The sequence below is a fragment of the Castor canadensis genome, chromosome 17 (assembly GCF_047511655.1).
Source record: "Castor canadensis chromosome 17, mCasCan1.hap1v2, whole genome shotgun sequence".
Classification (NCBI taxonomy): Eukaryota; Metazoa; Chordata; class Mammalia; order Rodentia; family Castoridae; genus Castor; species Castor canadensis.
In genome coordinates, this window is record NC_133402.1 from 16,540,494 (window position 1) to 16,564,382 (window position 23,889).

At 51.5% G+C, this 23,889-nt stretch overlaps 2 protein-coding genes across 4 annotated transcripts in view; one reads left to right on the forward strand and one right to left on the reverse strand.

Annotated features, from left to right (window-relative positions):
- The first annotated feature begins 467 nt into the window (after nucleotides 1-467).
- On the forward strand, nucleotides 468-13,218 carry Znf768 (zinc finger protein 768). Its single transcript, XM_074059282.1, has 6 exons — nucleotides 468-880; nucleotides 1,022-1,135; nucleotides 1,772-2,689; nucleotides 10,224-10,475; nucleotides 10,672-10,851; nucleotides 11,133-13,218. Exons 1-6 carry the CDS (start codon nucleotides 568-570, stop codon nucleotides 12,749-12,751), a joined length of 3,396 nt encoding a protein of 1,131 aa, XP_073915383.1. The 5' UTR covers nucleotides 468-567; the 3' UTR covers nucleotides 12,752-13,218.
- Nucleotides 13,219-15,290: 2,072 nt separating this feature from the next.
- The window catches only part of Itgal (integrin subunit alpha L), a 42,982-nt gene continuing 34,383 nt past the window's right edge, over nucleotides 15,291-23,889 (reverse strand). For all 3 annotated transcript variants that reach the window (XM_020158664.2, XM_020158659.2, XM_020158683.2), the window contains exons 25-31: nucleotides 23,393-23,468; nucleotides 22,366-22,479; nucleotides 22,058-22,114; nucleotides 21,834-21,932; nucleotides 21,220-21,315; nucleotides 20,984-21,094; nucleotides 15,291-18,726 (exon numbers count right to left, since the gene is read on the reverse strand). In XM_020158664.2, coding sequence (XP_020014253.1) covers nucleotides 18,550-18,726; nucleotides 20,984-21,094; nucleotides 21,220-21,315; nucleotides 21,834-21,932; nucleotides 22,058-22,114; nucleotides 22,366-22,479; nucleotides 23,393-23,468 — 730 coding nt within the window. In that variant the 3' untranslated portion in view covers nucleotides 15,291-18,549. The remainder of the gene's footprint in view (nucleotides 18,727-20,983; nucleotides 21,095-21,219; nucleotides 21,316-21,833; nucleotides 21,933-22,057; nucleotides 22,115-22,365; nucleotides 22,480-23,392; nucleotides 23,469-23,889) is intronic.

The window sequence follows — 23,889 nt, forward strand, 5'->3', positions numbered from 1 at the left end:
GAAGAGGGGAGTGGTGGTACATGCCAGCACTTAGGAGGCTCGGGTTGGAGCACCCCGAATTTGAGGTCAGCTTGGGCTACATAAAGAGGCCCTGTCTCAGAAAAAAATCCAAAAACTTGGTACATATCAAGAGAGTAATGGGCTGGTCCTGAATTATAAACGATCCAGAAGACGAAAGCTAAACGCCTAAACTCATGGAGAGCCAAAGACTAGCTCCCTCCAGCTCCGGCCTTCCTAGAGTCTCTCCAGTACCTTAACCCCAGTGGGGATGCAGCTCTGTTTCAGGCCTACCCAGGCCAGTGGCAGCACGGCGGGTTCTCAGACTGGCACCTGTAGCCGTCGCGGCCATTTTGGATGAGGGCTGGAAGACAAAGCGACCCAGAAAACAACGGGTGGCGACGCTTGGGGCACGACTGCGTGGGGGCAAAGTTCGAGAGGGCGCATTGCCGCCATTTTTATAATCACATCTTCCGGTTCTGGTCATGTACCCCGCCCCCCCTCACCTTTCAATTTTCATCCACTGTCGTGGACCCTCAAGAGACCGATTTCTGCCCCTTCTCGGCTCTAATGCCCGATCCCCCGGCGCGGGTTGGGAGACGTTCTCGAGCGGGAGACGCTCCGCAGAGCCACGCCTCCGCCTGGCAAGGGGAGGTGGCCATCCTGTCGCCGAGGCTAGCGGTTCCCATGGCGCCGCCTCTGGCCCTGCTCCCCGCCCGGGAGCCAAGCGGGGCAGGGCCGGCGTGCAGGAAGCCCGGGCCCGTGAGCTTCGCGGACGTGGCCGTGTACTTCTCCCCGGAGGAGTGGGGGAGTCTGCGGCCCGCGCAGAGGGCTCTGTACCGGGACGTGATGCGCGAGACCTACGGCCTCCTGGGCGCGCTCGGTGAGGCCCCTCCTGCACGCCTGGGCCCACTTTCCCGCTCACCCTGGGTCCTGCACGTGGAGTGGGAGGCCCTAGATCCGGGCAGTCGGGACCGCATGGGGCGGCCTCCTCGCAGCGTGGGCTTTGCGTTCTTACCCCCAGGAGGCGGAGGCACCAAGCCAGCGCTCATCTCCTGGGTGGAGGAAGAGGCCGAACTGTGGGGTCCGGATGCTCAGGATCCAGAGGTGGCCAGGTGTCGGGCGCAAGTGGACTCAGGTGAAGTATTGGGTACTTAAGTTCATGGAGATGTGGTGCTGTCTGCCCACTCCACCTTTCTCCCTGAATTGCTTTCCCAGCGAAGGCCATTGTGCCTGGCCCCTGCCAGCGAAGGCCATTGTGCCTGGATTCAGTTTAGGAGAGGGGCTGGGATGTGGGGCTTGCCTGTGGTCCGCTCTGAGCTCCTCACCCCTATGGGTTACTAAGCTCTGTTGCTTGTACCCCATATCATCACTCTGTTCTGCCACCTCCCTTGCTGTAGTTTCCTTCTCTCAACTTCCAGGTTTTTTTCCTTCAGTTCTTCCTGTCAACCTTTGCTAAGTGCCTGCCCCATTGAACTTGTCAAAGTTGACCACAATCATGCCTTTATGCCCCTTCCACTCATCCTGCATGATCCAGCTCAGTTGTCACTCCCCCCTACACACACACAATCCCTCCCCAGTGACATTTCCCCAGCCCCTAGGCAGAAGGTTCTTCCCTCCCTTTCTGTCTCTGCAGTCACTCCAGGATCCCTTGCCTAATATACTGAGTCCCTGAGGCAGCTGGATCCAGAGGCGGCTGTTTGTCACCTCCTGAGTGTGAGGTTCAAAGACAATGCTGAGTCAGAGTCTAAGCCCTCCCCTTGTCTCCCAACAGGTTCCAGAAACAAGGAGAAGAGCAGAGGAAGAGAAGCGGCTGAAGCACTGTGGAAGACACTTTCTACAGATGCTGAGCCTCCTGGCCATCAGGCTCCCCATCTCCTGTCTGCTGGGCTCCCTCAGAGCTTGGAGTCGCTATCCAAGGCACCTCACCGGGGTCGCCCCCCACTTCGTGCCCATCCTTCTGTCCCTCGCGCAGACCGGCGTCATGGCTGCTACGTTTGCGGGAAGAGTTTCGCCTGGCGCTCCACACTGGTGGAACACCTCTACACCCACACGGGCGAGAAGCCCTTCCATTGCCCAGACTGTGACAAGGGCTTCGGCCGGGCCTCCTCCCTGAGTAAGCACCGGGCCATCCACCGCGGGGAGCGGCCTCACCGCTGTCCTGACTGTGGCCGGGCCTTCACTCAGCGCTCTGCCCTCACCACGCACTTGCGGGTCCACACCGGTGAGAAGCCCTACTGCTGCGCGGACTGTGGCCGCTGCTTCAGCCAGAGCTCTGCGCTCCACCAGCACCAGCGGGTACACAGCGGCTCCACTCCCTTCCCTTGCAAGGACTGCGGCCGTGCCTTTGCCCATGCCTCAGACCTTCGGCGCCATGTGCGCACCCACACGGGTGAAAAGCCCTACCCGTGCCCAGATTGCGGGCGCTGCTTCCGGCAGAGTTCGGAAATGGCAGCCCACAGGCGGACCCACAGTGGCGAGCGCCCCTATCCCTGTCCACAGTGTGGCAGATGCTTCGGTCAGAAGTCAGCTATGGCCAAGCACCAGTGGGTCCATCGTCCTGGTGCTGGGAGCCGTGGGGGCCGGGGGTCCAGTGGGTTTCCTGGGTCCCTGGCTCCTGGCAGAGGGGACCTGGACCCACCTGTGGGCTTCCAGCACTATCCAGAGATATTCCAGGAATGTGGGGGGTGGTCTTAAAGGCAAAGGGTGAAGATCTAGACATTACCTGAGGCCTCAGATACACTTGCGGACATGAATCTCTGTGGCAGCCTCTACGGAAGTTACAGAATTTCTAGCAAGAACTGGTCCTTGGGACTGAGGACAACTTTATAATCCCTTATCACATCATCTGTAGAAACGGTGCTCCTGACTGCCCCAGGCTCTAGGAGCTCCCGTTGCAAGGCAGGGCTTAGGAAAGAAACCTGCTAGACTTCCACATGGGCAGCAGGGCAGTTTCTCTGGCTCAGAAGTGTGCAGAGAATTGAGGTTGCAGAGAAACTTGTTTGACTTGTTCCCTCTAATGCAGAAATTCAGACTGATGGCCCTGTGTGAATTGGGCCTGTACTCACCTTAACATTGACCCAGGCAGCTTTCCAGCAATAAATTAATGGTCAAGATGTAAAAATAAGTATTTCACACAAGAATCCAGGTTTTTGGCTTCTCTTGAAAAATCCAAAGATTGGCAACTTGACCTGAGTTCCTATAAAAACCACAGCTGGTGGGAGCCAAGCAGCAACCACCAAGCTATGGAGTTAGGTCCCCATTCATCCCAGCCCCAACTGTATACCAGCTTCTGATGAAGCCTCACTTCCTATTCCTCACAGCTAATATTCAGTGTTTCAGGTGTTTTAAAGGAGAGCAAAGCAGAAAGCAAAGTGTTTTTTTGTTTAATTGTTTTCTAAGGCAAGATCTCCCTATGCAGCTCAATTTGGCCTTGAACTTAGAATCCTGCTCAACCACCTGAGTGTTGGTATTTCAGGTGTGCACCAAGTGAAGTATTTCTTGAACACATGTCTCTGACAGAACAGGCCTTTAATCTGTTCTTTTCCACACATTTACTTGTTTGCTGGGCTCCTGGAGTCATTTGAGCTCATAAATTTTGGTCTTTGGTGTTTAGGTTTTCCCCAATGGCTTATACATTAGAGGATGGCAGGAGGGAAGTAAAAACAAGCTTTATTTCAGCTCTTTGCTTGCATCAGGTTTTATGATTTACAAAGTACTGTCTTGTCCATGAGTTCCTTTCACCATTGTAACTAGGAAAGGAAGCAACTTGCTTGTAGAGGACAGCCCACTCAGGAAGAGGCCTTCAGGACTGAGTCTTTGATCTCACCAAGTGGTGCTTCTGTGTAGTAGCACTATTCTCAGCTGGTAGCAGCTCTTGGTTTTGAAGGGAATGCCCTAAGAGCTCCCTTCATTCCTCTGGGGTCTGCCCTGGGACTTGGGCTTGCTTAGCCACCTTAAACTCAACTAGGGGGGGCACCTATATTTTTGAACTAGAGAAAATCTTAGCTTTTCCATCCTTTTGCAGTTAGGGCCACAGACTAGGAAAGCCTAGGTAACCTGCCAAAAGTCACACACTACTGAATGTGATGGCTCACTTTTGTAATTCCAGCTATTTGGGAGGCAGAGATCTGGAGGATCACAGTTTGAGGCCAGCCAGGCAGAAAGTTAGCTAACTCAACCAATAGCTGGGTGTGGTGGTATGTATCTGTCATCCCAGCCACCTGGGAAGCATAAATAGGATTGAGGTCCATACTTGCCTGGGCATAAACTGGGAAACCTTGTTCCTAAAATAAAGCAAAAAGGGTTGGGGGTATGGTTTATGTGGTAGAGAGCCTGCTTTAGCAAGCTGAGGTCCTGAGTTCAATCCACAGTACACCACCAAAAAAAAAAAAGTCACACACACTTAGACTCTCAGCCTCCTGCTTTTTTTTTTTTTTTTTTTTTTTAAAAAGAGACTGGGTCTGTCAGGGTTGGCCTCAAACTCCTAGACTCAAGTGACCCTCCTGCCTCTGCCCCCCAAGTAACAGACCACAGGTACGCACATCTGTCTGCTGCTCTGCTGCTATCTTTACTATATCACTTGAGTTCCTTTCCAGCCTTTTTTTTTTTTTGCTGCACTGGGGCTTGAACCCAGGGCCTTCACCTTGAGCCACTCCACCAGCCCTATTTTTGTGATGGGTTTTTTTGAGATAGGGTCTCATGGAACTATTTGCTCAGGCTGGCTTTGAACCCTCCTGATCTCTGTCTCCTGAGTAGCTAGGATTACAGGCATGAGCCATCGGCACCAGGCCCTTTCCAGCCTCTTAACCAGGGTACTAGGGGTATCTGAAACACCAGGCACTGACCTACACTGGGTCAGTCACATGACAGACCAGGCCAGGGAAAAGCCAACCTGAGATGAGAGTTGCAGGGCAAACAAAACTTGGCATCTTTAGTCTCTTGGCACCCACAATCATGAACAAAGGGTTGCAGGCCAGAAATGTTTGGGGTTAGATTTGCAGCCAAAAGGGAACATACCATCTGCTCCCAAGATCTGCACAGAATCCGTCTACCACAAATTCCTTTTTGGTTAGTTTAGCTTCTTAAGCAGGTGATGAGAGTAGCCAGTCATGGTAGACCCTTCCTGTCCTGCCTGGGTCAGTTGAGACTACACTTCAGAGTAGTGACAAGGGCTGTGTCATTTGCTGGCCTGTGCACACTTGGCTGTTCACCCATCCCAGCCCTGTGTCTGGCTTTCCTTTGGGAGGAAGATGTCAGGTTTCTCAACCTAGAAACCATTTTAGTTTGTTTGCAATGCTGGAGTGGAACCCAGGGCCTTACACATACTAGGCAAGTGCTCTACCACTGAGCTACATCCCCAGCCCCTGGAAAAATTTATAAAGAGGAACAAGACACTGCTCAAGTGAAGTAATTAACTAACTCCATACATCTAGCCTTACACCAAGGTCTCCCTAACCCTAAGCTCTTCTGTGTAGGACTGGCTTGTGTGCTTCCTTGTCACAAGGGGGTGTGGAGTGAGAAGAGGTGCCTTGCACCAGCTTTTAATTCCTGGTGGACAGTCCCAGTCACTCCCCCAACACTCAGTGCTGCCTGGGGGAAGTCAGCTTGCAGCACCAGTTCTCAGCTCAGTCCCAGCCCAAAGTGGCCCTTGCCCTCAACTTGCCAATTAAGGGCACCATAATTACTGCCTAAAGATCTCAGAGTGCTTTGAAGTTTGCAAAGCTTGCTCAGGGCTCAGAAACCAGACCCAACTCCTCTGCTTCTACTCTCATCCAACTCTACCATTTGTTCAATCTTTGATCATGAACCCCTTAAGCCTCAACCCATTCTCACTCTATTCCCAGCTGTTCACTTCTTGGCATGAATACTTGTACCAAACATAGGGCTTCACTTTCTGCTGCCACAAGTCTTTGAGGCTCAGCCCCTGAGGTGATTTAAGCCAGGGTAAGGGTTTTTCCCCAAGGCTTCACTGGTGCATGAGAAGAAATGCTTTTGTCTTTATCAGCTAGAATAAGCTCCATCCAAATGGCCAGCTGGAGAAGTAAGGTCCATGACCACAACACCCATCCTAGTTTGACCAGGTCACTTAAACTAAGGGTATGTAGGGCTGGGGCATGAGTAGTAGAGCACTTGCCTAGCAAGCACTGGCCCTGAGTTCAAGCCTCAGTATCATTAAATAAATAAAGTATGTAAAAAAAGTGATAAAATGGTAGGGGTCAATTTACACTCCAAAACCCCTCTAAAATTCCTTGGTATGTTTGCCTTTCTAGAATTAGGACACAAAAAGATATTTAGGACCCCAAGAAGGTAAACCCTGCTTTAGGAGGGGACTGGTTCCAGGACGCTGTGGACATCAAAATCCTCAGAAGCTCAAATTCCTTCTAGAGAATGGTCTAGTGTTTCTATCCTACATGTCTCCTCCCACATACTTTAATAAATTATCTCTAGACCACTTATAATACCTAAAGTAAGTGCTATGTTGTTATATTGTATCGTTTGGGGAACAATGACAAAAAAATGTCTCTACTTGTTTAGTACAGGTGCAATTTGCAGGGGTTTTTTTGGGGGGGTGCTGGGAATCAAACCTATGGCTTTATGCATGCTATGCAAGTGTTTTGTGCCACTGAGCTACACCCCCAGCCTTTCCAGTATTTTTGGTCCATGGTTGGTTGAATCAGTGGACGTAGTACCTATAGATAGGGAGCAGTGATTATGTTTTCAAGGTAAGACCTCATCACAAGGGGTGTCTTTTTATTTTATTTTTTTTGGACTGGAGTTTGAACTCAGGACTTTATGCAAAAAAAAAAAAAAACCAAACAGGTATTCTATTGCTTGAGCCACATCTCCAGTCCATTTTACTTTTTTTTTTTAAAGTTGGGTTTCTCCAACTCTTTGCCCAGGCTGGCCTCAAACTGAGATCCTCCTGATCTCAGCCTCCCAAGTAGCTAGGATTGCTGGCATGAGCCACTTGCACTGGCACGCGTCTTTTAAAAAGTGTCTTTTTAAAATTTAAGTACCTAGCTCTATGGGCTCTTCCTTACCCTATTGAATGGAAATCCCCATTTTATACCTGTTAAGTTTGAGAATCACTTTTACCAAAATGTCATTTTCTAGGTACGCTTAGTTTTGCAGCTACAATGGTGGTGATATCAGGCCAGGGAGTGACCTACCCGTACACAAAGACTCCCATTTCTCTTGTTCTTCTCAAAGGAGCCTGTACCTTGGCTGGTCTTTCCCTGGGAACCTGAAATCATATTGATAATACTGGGCATCTCTTCCAGAGTCTGACAGAGGCCTTTTACAGGACTTGTCCTTCGGATGTCCTTTGGATTTGTCCTTTCCTTATACACAGAACCTCTGTAGCATGGGCCCTGCAGTGTCACCTAAATTGGCCAGGCCATAAGCCAGTCTTGGCTGCACACTGAGTGGTTCTACTCTTAGGCTGCTGCACACCAAGGGATGCTGCTGTAGCCATTCAGCTCAGGAATGCACAGGACCCTGCCTCACCAAGGACACAGAAGCGGGATGAGTCCAGCAGACTACTCCTGAGTTTACGCTGTCTTGGATTAGTTGATGCTGTGTCAAGTTGTGACCCTACTAAGAGAAGACTCTGCCATTTTCTTGGAGCCCTGAGTGTGTGTAGAGGCTGGCTGCTTGTTAAGATATCTTGGATAGTCAGGACTCTGGGGCTGTAGGAGGCTGTATGGAAGGCAGCCACTCTCTCTCTAGGTATTAGGGAGGCTGAAATTCCATAAGGAAATGCTGGTGCCATAGCAGCTAAAGTCCTGGCCCAACTTCAGCCACACTTGGGACATGTGGTTCATGACAGGAAAAGTACAGGCAGTGGACTGTGTCAGAGCTGTGGCTGGACCTGCCACATAGTTTTTAAGGTATGGCAGCTCCCCTGTGTGAGTTTTCTGATGGATAAGCAAGTGGGAGGTTAGAGAAACTTGTCACATAAAGGAGACTTTAGGTATAACCAGAAGGTGCCCAATAACCAGCTCTTTCTCATTCTCTCTAGTAATAGACCTTGTGAGCCTTTTTTTTGGCAGTACTGTGGTTTGAACTTGGGACTTTGTGCTTGGTAGGCAGGTACTCTACCACGCTAGCCATGTGCCCAGTCCTTTTTGCTTTAGATATTTTCCAGGTAGGGTCTCAAGTTTTTTGCCTGGGCCAGCCTGGATCCCATCCTCCTTATGCTTCCCACATGGCTGGGGTTCTAGATTTATACCACCAAGCTCAGCCTTTTGTTGAGATGGGGGTCTCATTAACTTTTTGCCTGGGCTGGACTCAGACCATAGTCTTCCTGATATCTGCCTCCTGAGTAACTGGGATTACAGGGGTGAGTCACCACACTGAACACTTTTTTTTTTCAGTACTGGGGCTTGAACTCAGGGCTTTGGTATGTTTGCGTTTCTAGGATTAAGATACAAAAAGATGTTTAGGACCCCAAGAAGGTAAACCCTGCTTTAGAGTTTACCACTCAGAGCCTCTTGAGTGTAAGCCATTCTTAGCAAAGGTTTTAGGACAAATGGACACTCTAATTTTTTTTTTTAAGGCAGTTAAGATAGAGTTTCACTATGACCTTGTTAGGGATAGTGACTCATAGGACTTCACTATGGTCCCATGTTGGCCTTGAACTGGTGATTCCCTTGTCTCAGCCTCCTGATTGCCACCATGCCTGACTGTAAGCCATTTATTTATTTATTATGTTTTAAATGTTTTGGCCGTAACGGGGTTTGAACTCAGGGCCTCATGCTTGCTAGGCAGGTGCTCTGCCACTTGAACCACTTCACCAGTCTGTAAGCCTTTATTGAGGTAATTTCTTTCCAGCCTTTTACCATCTGGCATCCTCCAAATTATTGTTCTCATCTCTTTTCAGGAAAGTGGACGATGCCATCTTTTCTCCCAACCAGCTTCTTCCTTTCATTTGTTTGGTTCAGCAACTGGAAGACACTCAATTTATGGCTGCTGTGTCACTCACACAGGAGATTGTGGCTCAGTAACTGTCAAGAATGCTACCAAACTTGTTTCAGCAGGAAGGGTAGGAAAAGGACAAGACTGGATGATATGAAGTTGTCTTTGCAGGGTCACTTTCTCCTGCATTCAAAGCTGTAGCGAGGGCAGTGTTAAGTTCTCAGGTTCCCTTCCTCTTACAAGCCTTCATTCAAGCCAAACAGGACTACAGCGTCCTTACATGTCTTAAAGGGCAGGTGCTTTTGTGTCTGTCCAGTTTCCCTCTGGAACTCTTCTGTCACCTTCATATGCAAGCAATCCTGCTTCCCAGTGAGAAAATTCAGGGAACAGGAACTTAAGGCTCCAAGACACTGAGTTAACTCAGGTTTTCGGGAAGGAGGGGATGGGAGGTGGTGGGGAGAAGCAAGCTAGTAGAAAAGAGGTTTTCTCAGCAGGAGGATCTTTGGATTGGCTCCTTCAGCAACCAGAGCAGCGGGAAGAAGAAAAGTGCGGAGGAAGGCGTGTAGGGGAGAGCGGGGTAGGAAGGGTGTGTACCCTTAGATCCCTTGGCCTTCATTCTTCAAGAAAACACAATGGAGGTCAAGTGGGCTCAGAAAAAGTTTTGAAAGTCGAGGCCGAACTCCAGGAGAGACGCAGACCACGTCCCTCCCACTCACTCCCCCAGGCACTTCTGGCGGATAGAGTTGGAACCAGCCGGAGTGCCTTTAACCAATCAGAAAGGTGCTTCGCGTTTCCTGGCGACCACTAACGCCTGGCTGTTTGTGGAGTCTGCGCGTAGAGAGCACGAGCCCCGTTGGCCAATCTCTGATCTTTCTGGGAATTAGGGGCGGAGCCTCTGGAAACCGGAGGCGGGGCTATCTCCTTGGCAACAATCTATAGCCCACCCGGAGGGGGAGGGGTAGATTGGGAGGCGCAGGGAGGGGAGGGGGCGAGGAGGAGTGGGGTTGGCGCGCGGGTGTCAGGGGAATGGAGTTCAGTGATGGGGTTTCAGGCTCCCCAGCCTTGATGAAGCCAAAGAGGAGTTCGCTTAGGTTCCCGAGTCTCGGCCGGAGTTGACCCCGAGGGGAGGGGAGCTAGACACCGCCCCCGCTGGCGCCGGGAAGCGTCGCTCCTTCTCGCTGACCTTGGTCTCGCTTGTCGCCTCGCCCTTGGCCACAAGCACTGACGGACACAGGGCCCAAGAGAGCGACAGACAGGCCCCTGGACAGGCGGAGACCCAGAACATAGGCACACTAATTGCCCCCCAGGCCCTCCCGCCGGCTCCGGGGCGCCGGGTTTTCCTCACCCCAACGCCGGGGCCATCCAGTCCAGGGTTAATGCCAACGAGTTTCCACCACCAGCCGCTCCTAGAGAGGCCGCGGCGCTAGCCAGCGGGGGGAACTGGCCTCGGACGGACACTTCCTGTGAGGGGGAGGGGGTCGGCGAGCCGCGGCCCAGCCCGGGGCTCGGGGGCGAGACGGCGGGGTCTCGGGCTGGGAGCGGTGGCCGAGAGCGGCAGGGCGAGTCGTGAAACCCCTCATCTCTGAGGCCACGACGCGTGGGGGCCTTTGCAGGCCACAGGACAAGCAGAGACCTTGGGAGGGGGGCGGGGCCGTGGGGAGGGGAGGGGCCGGCGGGCCGGAGAGGCCCAGGGTCAAGACGTCCGGCCTCGGGGGCCGGGGCTGGGCAACCGGGTCCCCGGGAGGCACTGAGGAGGCGAGTGGCGAGGGCTCCGGTCTCGGGACACTCAGGCCGGGTCGGAGGATCGTCCGCCATCGCCACCGCCGCTGCACTGGGAGCTGGCTGGGATGGAGCGGGAGGCGTCGCCGTGGGGCCTCGAGTCCCGGGATGTGCAAAGTCCTGACGAAATGGGGAGCCCCGAAGGGTCCCTTAAAGGTGAGGGAGGGACTGCTCCTCCGAAGAATGTACATGGGGAGCGGGAGAAAGTGGTCTATGGGAGAGAAAGCGGGCTGGGGGCTTGGACACTTCGGACTTGGGGGCTGGGGGTGAGGATTGGAAGTCCCGGGTCTGATGAGAGGAGGTGGGGATTTCAGCACCTACTCAAAGGCCAGCGATCCTGTGTGGGGAGCCGGGAGAGATTTGCGGCAACTAAGAGCTCAAATGACCTTCCAGGCTCCCACAAAATGTGGGTTTTCTGTAATTCTCTGATCCTGCAGGCAACACCAGTGAGAATGAGGAAGAGGAAATTTCTCAGCAAGAAGGCAGTGGGGACTATGAAGTTGAAGAGATACCTTTTGGGCTTGAACCCCAAAGCCCTGGGTTTGAGCCACAAAGCCCAGAGTTTGAATCCCAAAGTCCCAGGTTTGAGCCTGAAAGCCCAGGGTTTGAGTCCCAAAGCCCTGGGTTTGTGCCCCCAAGTCCTGAGTTTGCACCCAGAAGCCCTGAATCGGATCCTCAGAGCCCGGAGTTTGAATCCCAGAGCCCTAGGTATGAACCCCAAAGCCCTGGCTATGATCCCAAGAGCCCTGGGTACCAACCCAGGAGCCCTGGGTATGAACCTAAAAGTCCTGGATATGAATCCGAGAGCCCAGAATTTGAGTCTCAAAGCTCCAGGTATGAACCCCAGAGTCCGGGGTATGAACCCCAGAACCCTGAAGATGAACCTCAGAATCCCGAGTTCAAAACCCAAAGCCCTGAATTTGAAGCTCAGAGTTCCAAATTCCAGGGAGGTGCTGAGATGCTTCTGAACCCGGAGGAAAAGAGTTCCTTGAGCATCCCCCTAGGAGTTCACCCCCTGGACTCCTTCACTCAGGGGTTTGGGGAGCAGCCCACAGGAGCCCTGCCCCTAGGGCCACCTTTTGAGATGCCTACAGGGGCCCTGCTTTCGACACCCCAGTTTGAGATGCTTCAGAATCCTCTGGGTCTGACAGGGAGCCTTCGGGGTCCAGGTCGCAGGGGTGGCCGGGCCAGGGGTGGGCAGGGCCCTCGGCCTAACATCTGTGGTATCTGTGGGAAGAGCTTCGGGCGGGGCTCCACCCTCATCCAGCACCAGCGCATCCACACGGGTGAGAAGCCCTATAAATGTGAGGTCTGCAGCAAGGCCTTCTCCCAGAGCTCCGACCTCATCAAACACCAGCGCACCCACACAGGCGAGCGGCCCTACAAGTGTCCCCGCTGTGGCAAGGCCTTCGCTGACAGCTCTTACCTGCTTCGCCACCAGCGCACCCATTCTGGCCAGAAGCCCTACAAATGCCCGCACTGTGGCAAGGCCTTCGGTGACAGCTCCTACCTCCTGCGGCACCAGCGCACCCACAGCCATGAGCGGCCCTACAGCTGCCCTGAGTGTGGCAAGTGCTATAGCCAGAACTCATCTCTGCGAAGCCACCAGAGGGTGCACACTGGGCAGCGGCCCTTCAGCTGTGGCATCTGTGGCAAGAGCTTCTCCCAGCGGTCCGCACTCATCCCCCACGCCCGCAGCCACGCCCGGGAGAAGCCCTTCAAGTGCCCGGAGTGCGGTAAGCGCTTCGGCCAGAGCTCCGTGCTGGCCATCCACGCCCGCACCCACCTGCCAGGCCGCACCTACAGCTGCCCCGACTGTGGCAAGACCTTCAACCGCTCGTCCACACTTATCCAGCACCAGCGCTCCCACACGGGCGAGCGGCCCTACCGGTGCGCTGTGTGCGGCAAGGGCTTCTGCCGCTCATCCACGCTGCTGCAGCACCACCGCGTCCACAGCGGGGAGCGGCCCTACAAGTGTGATGACTGCGGCAAGGCCTTTTCGCAGAGCTCCGACCTCATCCGCCACCAGCGGACCCACGCCGCCGGCCGGCGCTGACCCCGGCCCCATGGGGGGATAGGGTGGGAGAAGGAGAGGAGCACTGGGAGTTAGGGAGGGCCATGAGAAAGCTAGAGGAGAATGGAGGAGTTGAGCATTCTAGAAGAGGGCCAGGGTGCAGGAAGTTCCATGCCCTGGAGACGAATGGGAAATGGGCTATGAAGAGGGTTGGAGGGAGGCCAGCAGAGAGCTGACTGGGCAGCAGCATGCCCCTTAGTGGGTGTCTGGTTTGGCAAAGTGCTAGATGGGGAGGGGGGAGGGAAGGGGAGGGTCACTTAGAGTGGGGTAGCATAGATTGGTAGCTGCTGAGACCCTCGTTAAGACAGGAAGGGGGTAAGAGTGTTGGCAGGGTGGGGAGCCGGGCCCTGGGGTAGGACCTGGGCCTCAGTGCAAACCCCAGCCTGCCTCGTCTTCTCAGGCTTTGGAGCCCCTGAGTTTGAATTCAATAAAAACCTTATGTGGTGAAAGAGACTTGTCCTTAAGATGTGTGTGTGGACAGTGCCCTGGGCAGTGGGGGATGCTAGTCAAAACTATTCCCAGCCAGTAAAGGGCCTTATCTGGGAAGGGCTTTTACATTCAGGCTTTCTTCAGAATCTGTCTTCCCTGTTCAGGAGACATGATTTGCCCACATCTGCCTAAGTTCATGTCCCATGCTTTGCGTGCTGCAGAAACTCTGGGGGCCTAGCGTGGAGGGGTAAGAAAGCCCTCAACTTACAGTGCGGCTCTGTCTTCCTAAACAGAGGGTCCTTGGACCAGAAATCACGTGGGTTCTGATATTCCAGCCCAGCCTTTTTTCAGCCCTCCCTGGCTCCTCATTCTACCCATAACTTCCCCCACTAGAGCCTCAGCCCCTCTTGGTGCAGACCCTTTCTCTGGGGTCTGAGACCAGTGCCGATGTGTACAGTTGCAACCCCACCCAGGTGTGAGGACTATGCAGCCCCTATGGCCCTCCCATCAGGCTGGGCCTAATTTGCCAGGAAAAAACTCCGTTTTGGGACCCCTGTACCGATTGGTGGGACCACTCTGTCCCAACCCACCTTTCTCCTTTCCTTTCCTATCAGTCCCAACCTTCCTACCACTGGGCCCCTTGGGAAAGGATGGGGAGTTAGTGCCTTCAGTGAGTCTGGAGGATTCTGGAGTATGGCCAGTTGTGCCCTTTGCTGAGAACAGGTCACACCTTGGGGAATCACCTTGGGGATGTGCTGCTGGGCACACCTTGAGATGATGTCTACTAAGGGCCTGACAGTGCTCCTCACATTTATGTATCCCATTTCACAGATAAGGAAAATGGAGTTTACAGAGCTAAGTGACTTGCCCAAAGTCACTCTCTCTGTGACTAATAGCAGATGCAACATTGACATGTCTGCCTGGCTCCACCTCCCCTATGAGCGTGGCACGTTTTGAGTGTCCTGGGTCTCTGGCTTCTGATGGTTTCCTCACACCTGTCCTCAGGGCCTTGTAACTTGTAAAGGGCAAACGATGGCTTGAGCAGATTTTCATCCAGCTTGTCATGATCTGCAAGCTCTGGAATGGACGTGGTTCAAATCAGTTTGGTTTCTAAACTTTAAACATGTCAAAAGCAGAATGTTACTTTTCAAGTGAAATCTGTCTTTTAAAAATCTTTATGAACTTCATGTACCTTTGAGAGGATGGCGTTCGTTGTGTTGCCCTGGCTGGCTCTGAACTCCTGGGTTCAAATGATGCTTCCTCAGCTTCAAGAGGATGGGACTACAGAAGTGCACTACTGTGCCTGGCTGATGCAGATTTTTTTTTTTTTTTGGTATAGGGGTTTGGAACTCAAGGCCTACACTTAAGCCGCTCCACCAGCCCTTTTTTGTGGTGGGTTTTTTCAAGATAGGGTCTTGGGAACTATTTGCCTAGGCAGCTTTGAACCTTAAGCCTCCTGAGTAGCTAGGATTACAGGCGTGAGCCACCAGCACTGGGCTCCGTATACTTTTTTTTCTTTTTTGCAGTACTCAAGTTTGAACTCAGGGTTTCGTGCTTGCTAGGTAGGCACTCTGCCACTTGAGCCATTCAGCCAGCCCAAGTACAGTCTTCTAAACACTAATGACATGCAATAACACGTATTACTCTGATGGCCCGTGGAACACAGGCTTGGTTGCTCTTATGTTTAAATTTGTTTTTGAATTCTAACCTGACCTGATAAGTATCAATAAATACAACCCACATGAAAACAGGCTCTTTGAAAGCCAGGTGTGAGGCTCACACCTGTAATCCTACCTACTTGGAAAGCCAAGATCAGGAGGATTACAGTTCAAGGCCAACTTGGAAAAAGTTCATGAGAGCCCACCTCAACCAATAAAAAAGCTGGGTATGGTGGCACTCACCTGTCATCCCAACTACTCAGGAGGACTGCAGTCCGGGTCCATTGGGGTATAAATGTGAGACCCTATTTGAAAACTACCTAACGCAAAAAGGGCTGGGGGCATGGCTTAAGTGGTAGAGCACCTTAAAGCCCCGAATTCAAATCCCAGTACCACCACACACACACACACACACACACACACACACACACAGCTCTTTGAAGATCCTGGATATATTTTTAAGAGAACAAAGGAATCCTGAGATCAAAACATTTGAAGGCTACTGAATGAAGACACTTACTGAATGCCCCACCTTTGTGTCAGTCACAAGGAGGGGTCAGGTGGCATGGTAAGGCCCTTGAAGTCCGGAGAGGAGATGCCTAGTGTCAGTGTGATGGACCCCAGAAGGTGGAAGCAATGTGGAGATGAGGAACATTTAGAAGTACTTTAAGGTAAGGAAGATATTAATGGACAGAAAAGAGGTGGAAGCCAGGTGTGGTGGTGTGCACCTGTGGCCTCAGCTACTTGGGACACTGAGGCAGGAGGATCATTTGAAGGACTTGGAGGCCTTCCTAGGCATCATAGTGAGACCCTCATTTCAAAAGCAACAAGGCTGGAGTGGTGGTGCATGCCTGTAGTCTCAGCACTTGGGAGGCAGAGGCAGGAGTTCAAGGCTAGCCCGGGCTACATAGCAAGACCCTCAGTTGTGCAAGAGGCTAAGACAGGTAGATCACTTGAGTTTAAGAATTTGAGGCCAGCCAGGTGCCAGTGACTGGTACCTGTAATCCTAGCTATTCAGGAGGCAGAGATCAGGAGGATCACAGTTCGAAGTGGCACCAGGCAAACAGTTCTTGAGGTCCAATCTCAAAAAAAAAAAATCACAAAAAAGGGTTGGCAAAGTGGCTCAAGTGGTAAGAGCACCTGCCTAGCAAGTGTGAGGCCTTGAGTTCAAGTCCCAGTGCTGCCAAAAAAAAAAAAAAAAAAAAGAGGCTAACCTGGGCTACATTGTCAGACCTTGTCGGAAAAATGACAAAACCCTCCAAATCTAAAAATGAGAACCCTGAGTGAATTAGAAACATTTCATGATACCTAAAGATCATTCATGTGCTGACAGTAGTCCTGCAACATTCCTGACAGTTAAATGTTGCCTCTCCTCTGGGAAAATGGACTCACTTCTTCCCTCCTCTTTTTTTTTGGTGGGACTGGGGTTTGAACTCAGGGCTTCACACTTGCAAAGCAGTTGCTTCACTACTTAAGCAATACCCTTTATTTTCCTCTGGTTATTTTAGAGATGGACAAACTATTTGCCTGGGCTCGCCTGGAGCTGTGATCCTCCCGATCTCAACCTCTCAAGTAGCTAGGATTACAAGCGTGAGCCACCAGTGCCCAGCCTTCCTGTCTTGCTTACAAGTCAGCCCCAGGGTTCCTTGGTGCTGAACCAGAATGGCTGGTGCACCAGGGAGGCTGGCGGGCTTTGAATGACTGTCTTGGGTCATGCATGGCAGGCTCAGGAATGTTCACATACTCCCCTCTAGGCAGAGGGGGCCTGAGGGACTAACAGGTTGCCTCTCACCTCCTGTCTTATGGAGTCGGCTTCAGTAGTTTCTCTTTCCAGTCCCGGGCTTGGGGCTGAACTTAATCACTAAATATTACCTGGGGGGCGGTCCTAGTAGACATCCGTGTCTGGTCCCCCCTCTTTTTTTCTATGGGGGGGGGGCTGAAGGCCACGCCCCTTCCATCCATGCTTTAAATAAAAGATTGAGAAGGGTCCATACTGCCATCTTTTTTTTTTTCCCCCAGTGCCAGGGATCAAATCCAGGGCTTTGTGCATGATAGGAAAGCGCTGTACTACTAAGTCATATCCTCAGCTCCTTAGACTCCCATCTTTTTTGAGACAGGATCCCCTTATGCACCCCAAACTGGTCTGAACTCATGATCCTCCTGTCTCAACCTCCCAAATGCTGGGATTACAGGCATGCTGTACATTACACTCCCATACTGATGAACTGTTAAATGTCCCTAACCTGTTCTCCTATTTGGTGTCTTTCTCTGTTTCTGTTTTGAATGAGCCTGTAGTGTGAGGATATGAGGGTCATCATGGCAATTAAAAAAAAGAGGAAGAAATAAAGGGGATTATTTTGGTCCCGCTTAGTGAAAAGGTAGGGAGGGAAATTTTATTTCATCGAACTAGGCTGGGTGTTGCACCAGCACAAAAACTTCACAAAATTGGACAGAATTTCGCACTTACTGGATAAATATGTACAGGCCCTATGCGTGGTGTTGGGGTTCCACATGAACAGACTTGTCCCCACCTTGAGCTCAGTCTCCCAGGGATACTTAACAAGGTGTGAAGGTCTCAAGAGAGGCTGGGAAGGCTGAGCCTTGGAGGATCGGGGTGCCAGGGGCCCATCCAAACCTTTTCTGCATCCTCCCACGGGCTCCGTCCTCAATTCAATTAAATTGTGCACCACTATGTGATGTCACCAGGGATCCCAGGGTGAACAGGACAAGTATATACAACCTACCCTCCTGGAGTCCAGTGTTGGCAAGGCAGAGATGAAGTCAATCATTAAACAGTGAACATATGCAGCCTGGGGGTGGGGGATGAGGGATGAATGCAGGCTGGTGTAAGTGTGGACAATGTAGGAATCTGACTGCCCTGAGGAAATGATGTGTGCACTGAGATCTGAAGGCTGAATGAGAGTGAGGCAGGATGGGGGCAGGGGGGAAAAATGACCCAAGCCTTGTATGCACATATGAATAATAAAAAATAAAAATAAAAAGAGAGTGAGGGGACAGGAATGTTCTGGGCAGAGGAGATGGCTAGGCAAATGCAGAGAGACAGGAAAGAGCACGGCTCCAGAGAGGGGCTGGAGTAACTGGACCCCCATAGGACAGGTAGCATATCTCCAGGAGAGGCTGGGGAAAGCTACGGTGACCCAATTTTGCAGAGCCTTGGAAAACTTATTAAGGAATTTGGTCTTTGACCAAAGAGGAAGGCATTTGTAGTAGCCATGCAGTGGCATGTTGGATTTGCTCTCTCTCTGGAAGAATGGGGGGTGGATTCCAGGCAGGAGATGGTGTGGGGACAGACCTGGGAGTCTGAGGCATTTGTACCTCCAAGGGCAGATGTGAGGGCCAGAGAGTCACTGGGTCTTGAGATCATGGCTTCTCCAAACGTAGATCAGATGTTCTCTGTTGGGCAGAAAACCAAGGCAGGCTGTGGAAGCCAGGGCCATTTGGTAATTACAAGGCCTCACCTCTGTAACCTTTTGGCTCATCCCTCAGCAGATTTTCATATACACCTGCAGGGGAGGTTGGCAGGAATGAGCTCAATGCTCAAGACAGGGAAACTGAGGCTGAGAGAGACTGACCACTTGCCTGAGGACACACAGTAAAAAATGCAGGCTGAGGCTGACTGGCCCCAGAGGTCTCAAGTCCAATTCTGCAGCCTCTGTGCCTCAGGCCTGGGCCTCAGTCCTTGTTGCATCCATCCTGGGCCTCATTCCCATGGAGGGGCTCTAGACAGTCCAGATCCATGGCCTCCTTCCCAAATGTTGCCAGAGGCCCACAGTCTTCTCCAGGGATTCCATTCGGCACACCTTCATCAGCCTCCATCTTCTCCTTCAGGTTTCGCTTGAAAAAGCCCACCTGCAGGAAGACAAACACTGAGTGAGTACAAGTCCACAGAGCGCTTGCTGCAAAGTAGTCAGCCAGCAAAATGTCAAGACACTCGGTGTTAAAAAGTCATGGGTGTTACAGTCACATGGTGTCTGCTCTGGGAATGGGGAAACAGGGGAGGATGTGCACATTTGATTCTTGGAAATATATATATATATATATATATATATATACACACACACACACACGTACATATACATGTATATTTTAATCTTGGGACTATTTTAAAAAGCTCTAAGTTTAGTAGTTCATTCTTGGGTAGTACTGAGATTTGAATTCAGGGCCTCACAATTGCTAGGCAGGCACTCTACCACTTGAGCCACTTCACCAGCCCTTTTTTGTGTCCTCCCCCTCCCCACCCACTATTGGGGTTTAAACTTAGGACCTACACCTTGAGCCCTCCACCAGCCCCTTTTTGTGTTGGGGTTTTCGAAATAGGGTCTCTCAAACTATGTGTCTAACTGGCTCTGAACTGCAATCCTCCTGGATCTCTGCCTCCTAGGTAGCTAGGATGACAGGCAAGAGCCACTGGTGCCTGGTTAGTAGTTCATTCTTTAGGTCCATCAACATATCACATACCAGTCAAACTTGGTGGTGCACGCCTGTAACCCCAGCACTCAGGAGGCTGAGGCAGGAGGATCCTGAGTTCAAAGCTAATCTGGGTTACTTAGTGAGAACCTATGTCAAACAAACAGCCTTTTTTTTGTCACATTATTTAAAATAGATGTGAAGGGGAAACAATCTACATGTTTATCAACTTGTTAAATAAAAGATGGGACTTCCAGACAGCAGAAAACTAGCTAAGTTCAAAAACAGGAGGCAGCCAGGTACCGGTGGCTCATGCCTGTAATCCTAGCTTCTCAGGAAGATCACGGTTCAAGGCCAGCCTGCCTGGGCAAATAGTTTGAGAGTCCCTATTTCAAAACTACTCAACACAAAAAAGGGCTGGTGGAGTGGCTCAAGTGGTAGACTGCCTGCCTAGCAATTGTGAGGCCCTGAGTTCAAACCCCAGAACCACCAAGAAAAACCTCTAAAACAAAACAAAACAAAAAAAACCCCAAATAAACAAAAAACCAAAACCCCCCACAGGAGGCAGCACTGATGATGGCCACGCAGAAAGACACTGAGATACAACATCAAGTGGAAAGCATAAACTCCCAAGTGGTCTACAGAGTATTATCCCATTTGTCCCCTCCTCTCCCTTCCCCACCTCCTCCTCCTCCTCCTCCTCCTCTTCCCCCACCTCCTCTTCCTTTTTCCGTTGAGACAGGATCTTGCTGTGTACCCCACCACATCTGGCTGTCATTTATGTCACACAAACACACACACAAACTCTCTTTTTCTCTCTCTCACATATACACACGTTAACAAAATTAGAACTTGGAGGAATAAGAACAAAAGGGGTGTTAATGACAACCCTGAAGGTGCAATAGAAACTGTGATTTCTCTTTTCTGTAATTTCTGAGGTTTTTTTTGTGTGTGGGACTAGAGTTTGAACTCAAGGCTTCACACTTGCAGAGCAGACGCTCTATTGCTTGAGCCACACCTCCAGTCCATTTTGCTCTGGTTGGTTATTTGAGAGGTGGGGGTCTCACGAACTATTTGCCAGGGTTATCCTTAAACATGACCCTCCTGATCTCAGCCTCCCAAGTAGCTGGGATTACAGCCACCAATATCTCATTAATATTTGAGGTTTTTTTTACATGGAACATCTGCTCTCTACTACTCTTCATCTCTAATTTCTACTCATCCTTCAAATCCTAGCTCAAATGCCACCTCTTCTGTGAGGCCTCCTAGGCCTCAGAGTTAGGCCTGAGTTAGGTCCTTCTGTTACAGGCTCCAGAGCACACAGGCCCTCAGTACAGCCCTCATCATACTTGTTCCTGTCTGTCTTCCCCTTTAGACTATGGACTCTACCCAGGAAGGGGGCACGCTTGTGCTATGCACTACCTTTGTATTCCAGGGCTGGCAGGTACTGTGCCTGCACCAGGAGGAATGGACAATTCCCACCCCTTCCTCTCTCAGTACCTAATCCTGGCTCTGCCATAGCTGGACTGAGTAATGGTAGACACTCACTGGCCTTTGGGTCTTATTGACCTTATCTGTAGAAGGAGGGTAGGCCAAGGCCCATTCTGGCTCTCATTGCTTCCTGGCCTCAGTTTTTTCCTCCCTGGTCCTGCCCTATGTGGGTTGTCTTGGCAGTGCCGGGACTCCTGGAAGCTCCCACCTTGTACAGTGCGAGGAAAATCACCAGCAGCAGCAGCAGTCCCCCGATGCCACTCAGCACATAGAGATACAGCATCTCCTTCTCGTACACCACATCCACTTTCATGAGGACCTGAGGGAGCAGGGCCAGGTGAGTCCAGGGAAGAGCCCTCCTACCCCAAATGTCCCTGTGCACCTGGTTCTTGTCTCCAGGCTTCCACGCAGCTCTTCCCCTCTGTCCCTGGGGAAGATGGCTACCTGGGCCAGGGAGGCGTTGCTACCATACAGGTGGAAATGCTTGCTGCTGTTGAAGGAGATAGACAGCGAGCTGCAGAGGCTGAACATGGAGGAAGCCTGTGGGCAGGGAAGGGTGGCATCAGAACCAGGAGGACAGGATGAAGACCCTCAGAATTCTGCCCCACCCCAAGTAGAATGTGTGCGGGGGCCTGAGTCCGGGGGGTGACCTGCCTTAACTCAGCTCTCTATTATGGCACTCGTTATTGTTGGTAGGGAGGTTTTCCTATAAGGAACATATAAGAACTATCCATAGGAGTTGGTCATGGTGGTACATGCCTGTAATCCCAGCACTCAGGAGGCGGAGGCTGGTGGATCACGAATTCAAGTTTGAGGCCAGCCCGGATTACATAATAAGACTATGTCTCAAAAACAACCAACCCAAAATCTATCTGGCCCACAAAAACAACCCTTCACATTTCAATCAAACCATGGTTCTACAATAGTGTAAACCTGGGAGATTTCATCAAGATAGAAAAGAAAACTGGAGAGAGCCCATGGGGGGGGGATCCACCCACTCCACCAGAGGAACCTGGGCCTCCCAACCACTTCCCATCGTCAGATACAGCAGACGTTACCTCAATCTCCCCCACCAGCTCCACGGTCCCAAACACCTGGACGATGATCTCCTGCCTGAAGGCAACTGGGCAGCGGAACTGGGATCCAGGGAGACAAGGCTGACAGGGTGAGAAGCATAGCAGTCAGAGGCCTGTCTACCCTACCTCATTTCTTCTTTTCTCCCTGCCTCCCCGCCCCACATGCTGCCTGCCCCCAGGGCAGTTCTCAGCTTGTATGTCCATACCTCAGCTGCACTGGGTGACCTCTTCAGGTCCTCATGTTGGCAGGTGACAGGAGGCTCCTAGGAATGAGCGGGTGATAGAGACATTCTCCAGGTGACCACAGGGCTTCTTCCCACCCTGGATAAGACCAGGGTGTCCCAGTTTTCCTCCCTTGTTGGCCCTTGGTCAATTCATACTTTCATATTTCACTGAATCTGTGGAATTCAGGTCTGTCCATCCTCACTCCCTTCCCACTTTCAACTCGAAGAGCTGCATCCTGGACCAACTCTCCATTCCCAGGCCTTCTCTCCCTGCTCTGGGTGGCACTCACCAACTGCACCCTCCATGTGTGCGTGATAGGCCCATGGCTGAGTGGCTGTGGCACCCCAATCAAGGCCTCCAGGGTAGGCACGTTGTGGTCATGGACAGAAGGCTGGATCCTCACCTGGTGCAGAGGTCAGAGACTGCAGAGCCTGAATGGCAGCCATCCAGACGGCCACCCACCCTTTGTGCCCTGCAATCCTCACTGGCCGAGTTCCAAGGGACTGATAGGTAGTGACTGACCACACTGGGCCCTATCTTCATGACCTTCTGGTGTGTGTTCCACAGGACAACCCTCACGCATTGTGCAAAGTTCTGCCTCAACATCACCTCTGAAGGTCTGGATGACTCCCCATAGACAGCACGGCTCTCTGCCTGGGTCCCACAGCAGTGTCCATCCCTGGCAGGATGGCAAAGGGGCTGCTGTGTGCAACTACTAGAGTGGGAGCCTCCTGAGGCAAGGAATAAGGCCTTATGTCATCTGCGACTCCCCAGTACTGGGGTTTGGACTCGGGTTCTTGTGATTGCTAGGCAGGTGCTCTACCACTTGAGTGACACCTGTGTTTTTGTTTTTTGCTTTGTTTTGTTTTGTTTGGTGTTAGCGATTGAACGCAGTGCTTTATACATGCTAAGTATGTGCTCTAACCACTGAGCTACACCCCCAAGCCAACAAAGGTTTTTGAATGAGGGAATGAATAATATTTACCATGGGCAGATGCAAAAATTATGTGCATAATTATTTATCTAATGGGCTCATGCATCCTCCATCCCAGGTAGGCCTGAGTAAAAATGTGGCCTTAAATCAGGACTCTTCCTGGCTGGATATAGAGGCTCATTTCTATAATCCCAGACACTTGAGAGATATGGGCAGGAGGGTCATGGCCTGAGGCTGGCCCTGGGCAAAAAGCTTGAGATCCTATCTAAAAAAGAACTCAAGCCAAAAGCGCTGAAGGTGTGGCTCAAGTGGTCGAGTGACTACCTCGTAAGCTAGAGGCCCTGAGTGAGGACAAAAAAAAAAAAGACTCTTCCCCACATACCTGGTACATGTGCTGGACTTGGTGGATCTTGGGACCTCTGGGGTTGAAGCTGATGTAGAGTGTGGAATTTTCCTGGCTGTGGAGAGAGAGGAGTGCATAGGCACCATTTCACTTAGTCCTTTTTTTTTTTTTTTTTAAATCGTTTTTACATTTACTCACATGTGTATACATTATTTGGGCCACTTTCCCCCCTCCCCCCTTCACTTTGTCCTTTAGAAACTAAGGGTAGTGGAAGGGCAGAATGGAGCCTGGGGGAGGGGCTCTGCCCCCCTCCCCTCACCTCACCAGTGTCTACACCATCCTCTGGGCCCTGCTCATTCCCTAGATAACCGTGTCAGCTTCCTCACCCTGTCCTTGAAGTATACACGCCCGCTGACCTTACTGACACAATTCTCATCCTGCCGATCACTTGCTCACAGCCATACCTGGCTCCCTGCTGCCCGAATGAGTCAGATCCAAGTTCCATGTTTAGGCTGCCTTCCCCTGCTCCCCCACAC

Coding starts and splice junctions, on each gene's coding strand:
- Znf768 (XM_074059282.1), top strand. CDS start 568: ATGCCCGATCCCCCGGCGCGGGTTGGGAGACGTTCTCGAGCGGGAGAC. Junction 881..1,021: donor CGGCCTCCTGGGCGCGCTCG/GTGAGGCCCCTC, acceptor TCTTACCCCCAG/GAGGCGGAGGCACCAAGCCA. Junction 2,690..10,223: donor CCAGGAATGTGGGGGGTGGT/CTTAAAGGCAAA, acceptor ATTGCCCCCCAG/GCCCTCCCGCCGGCTCCGGG.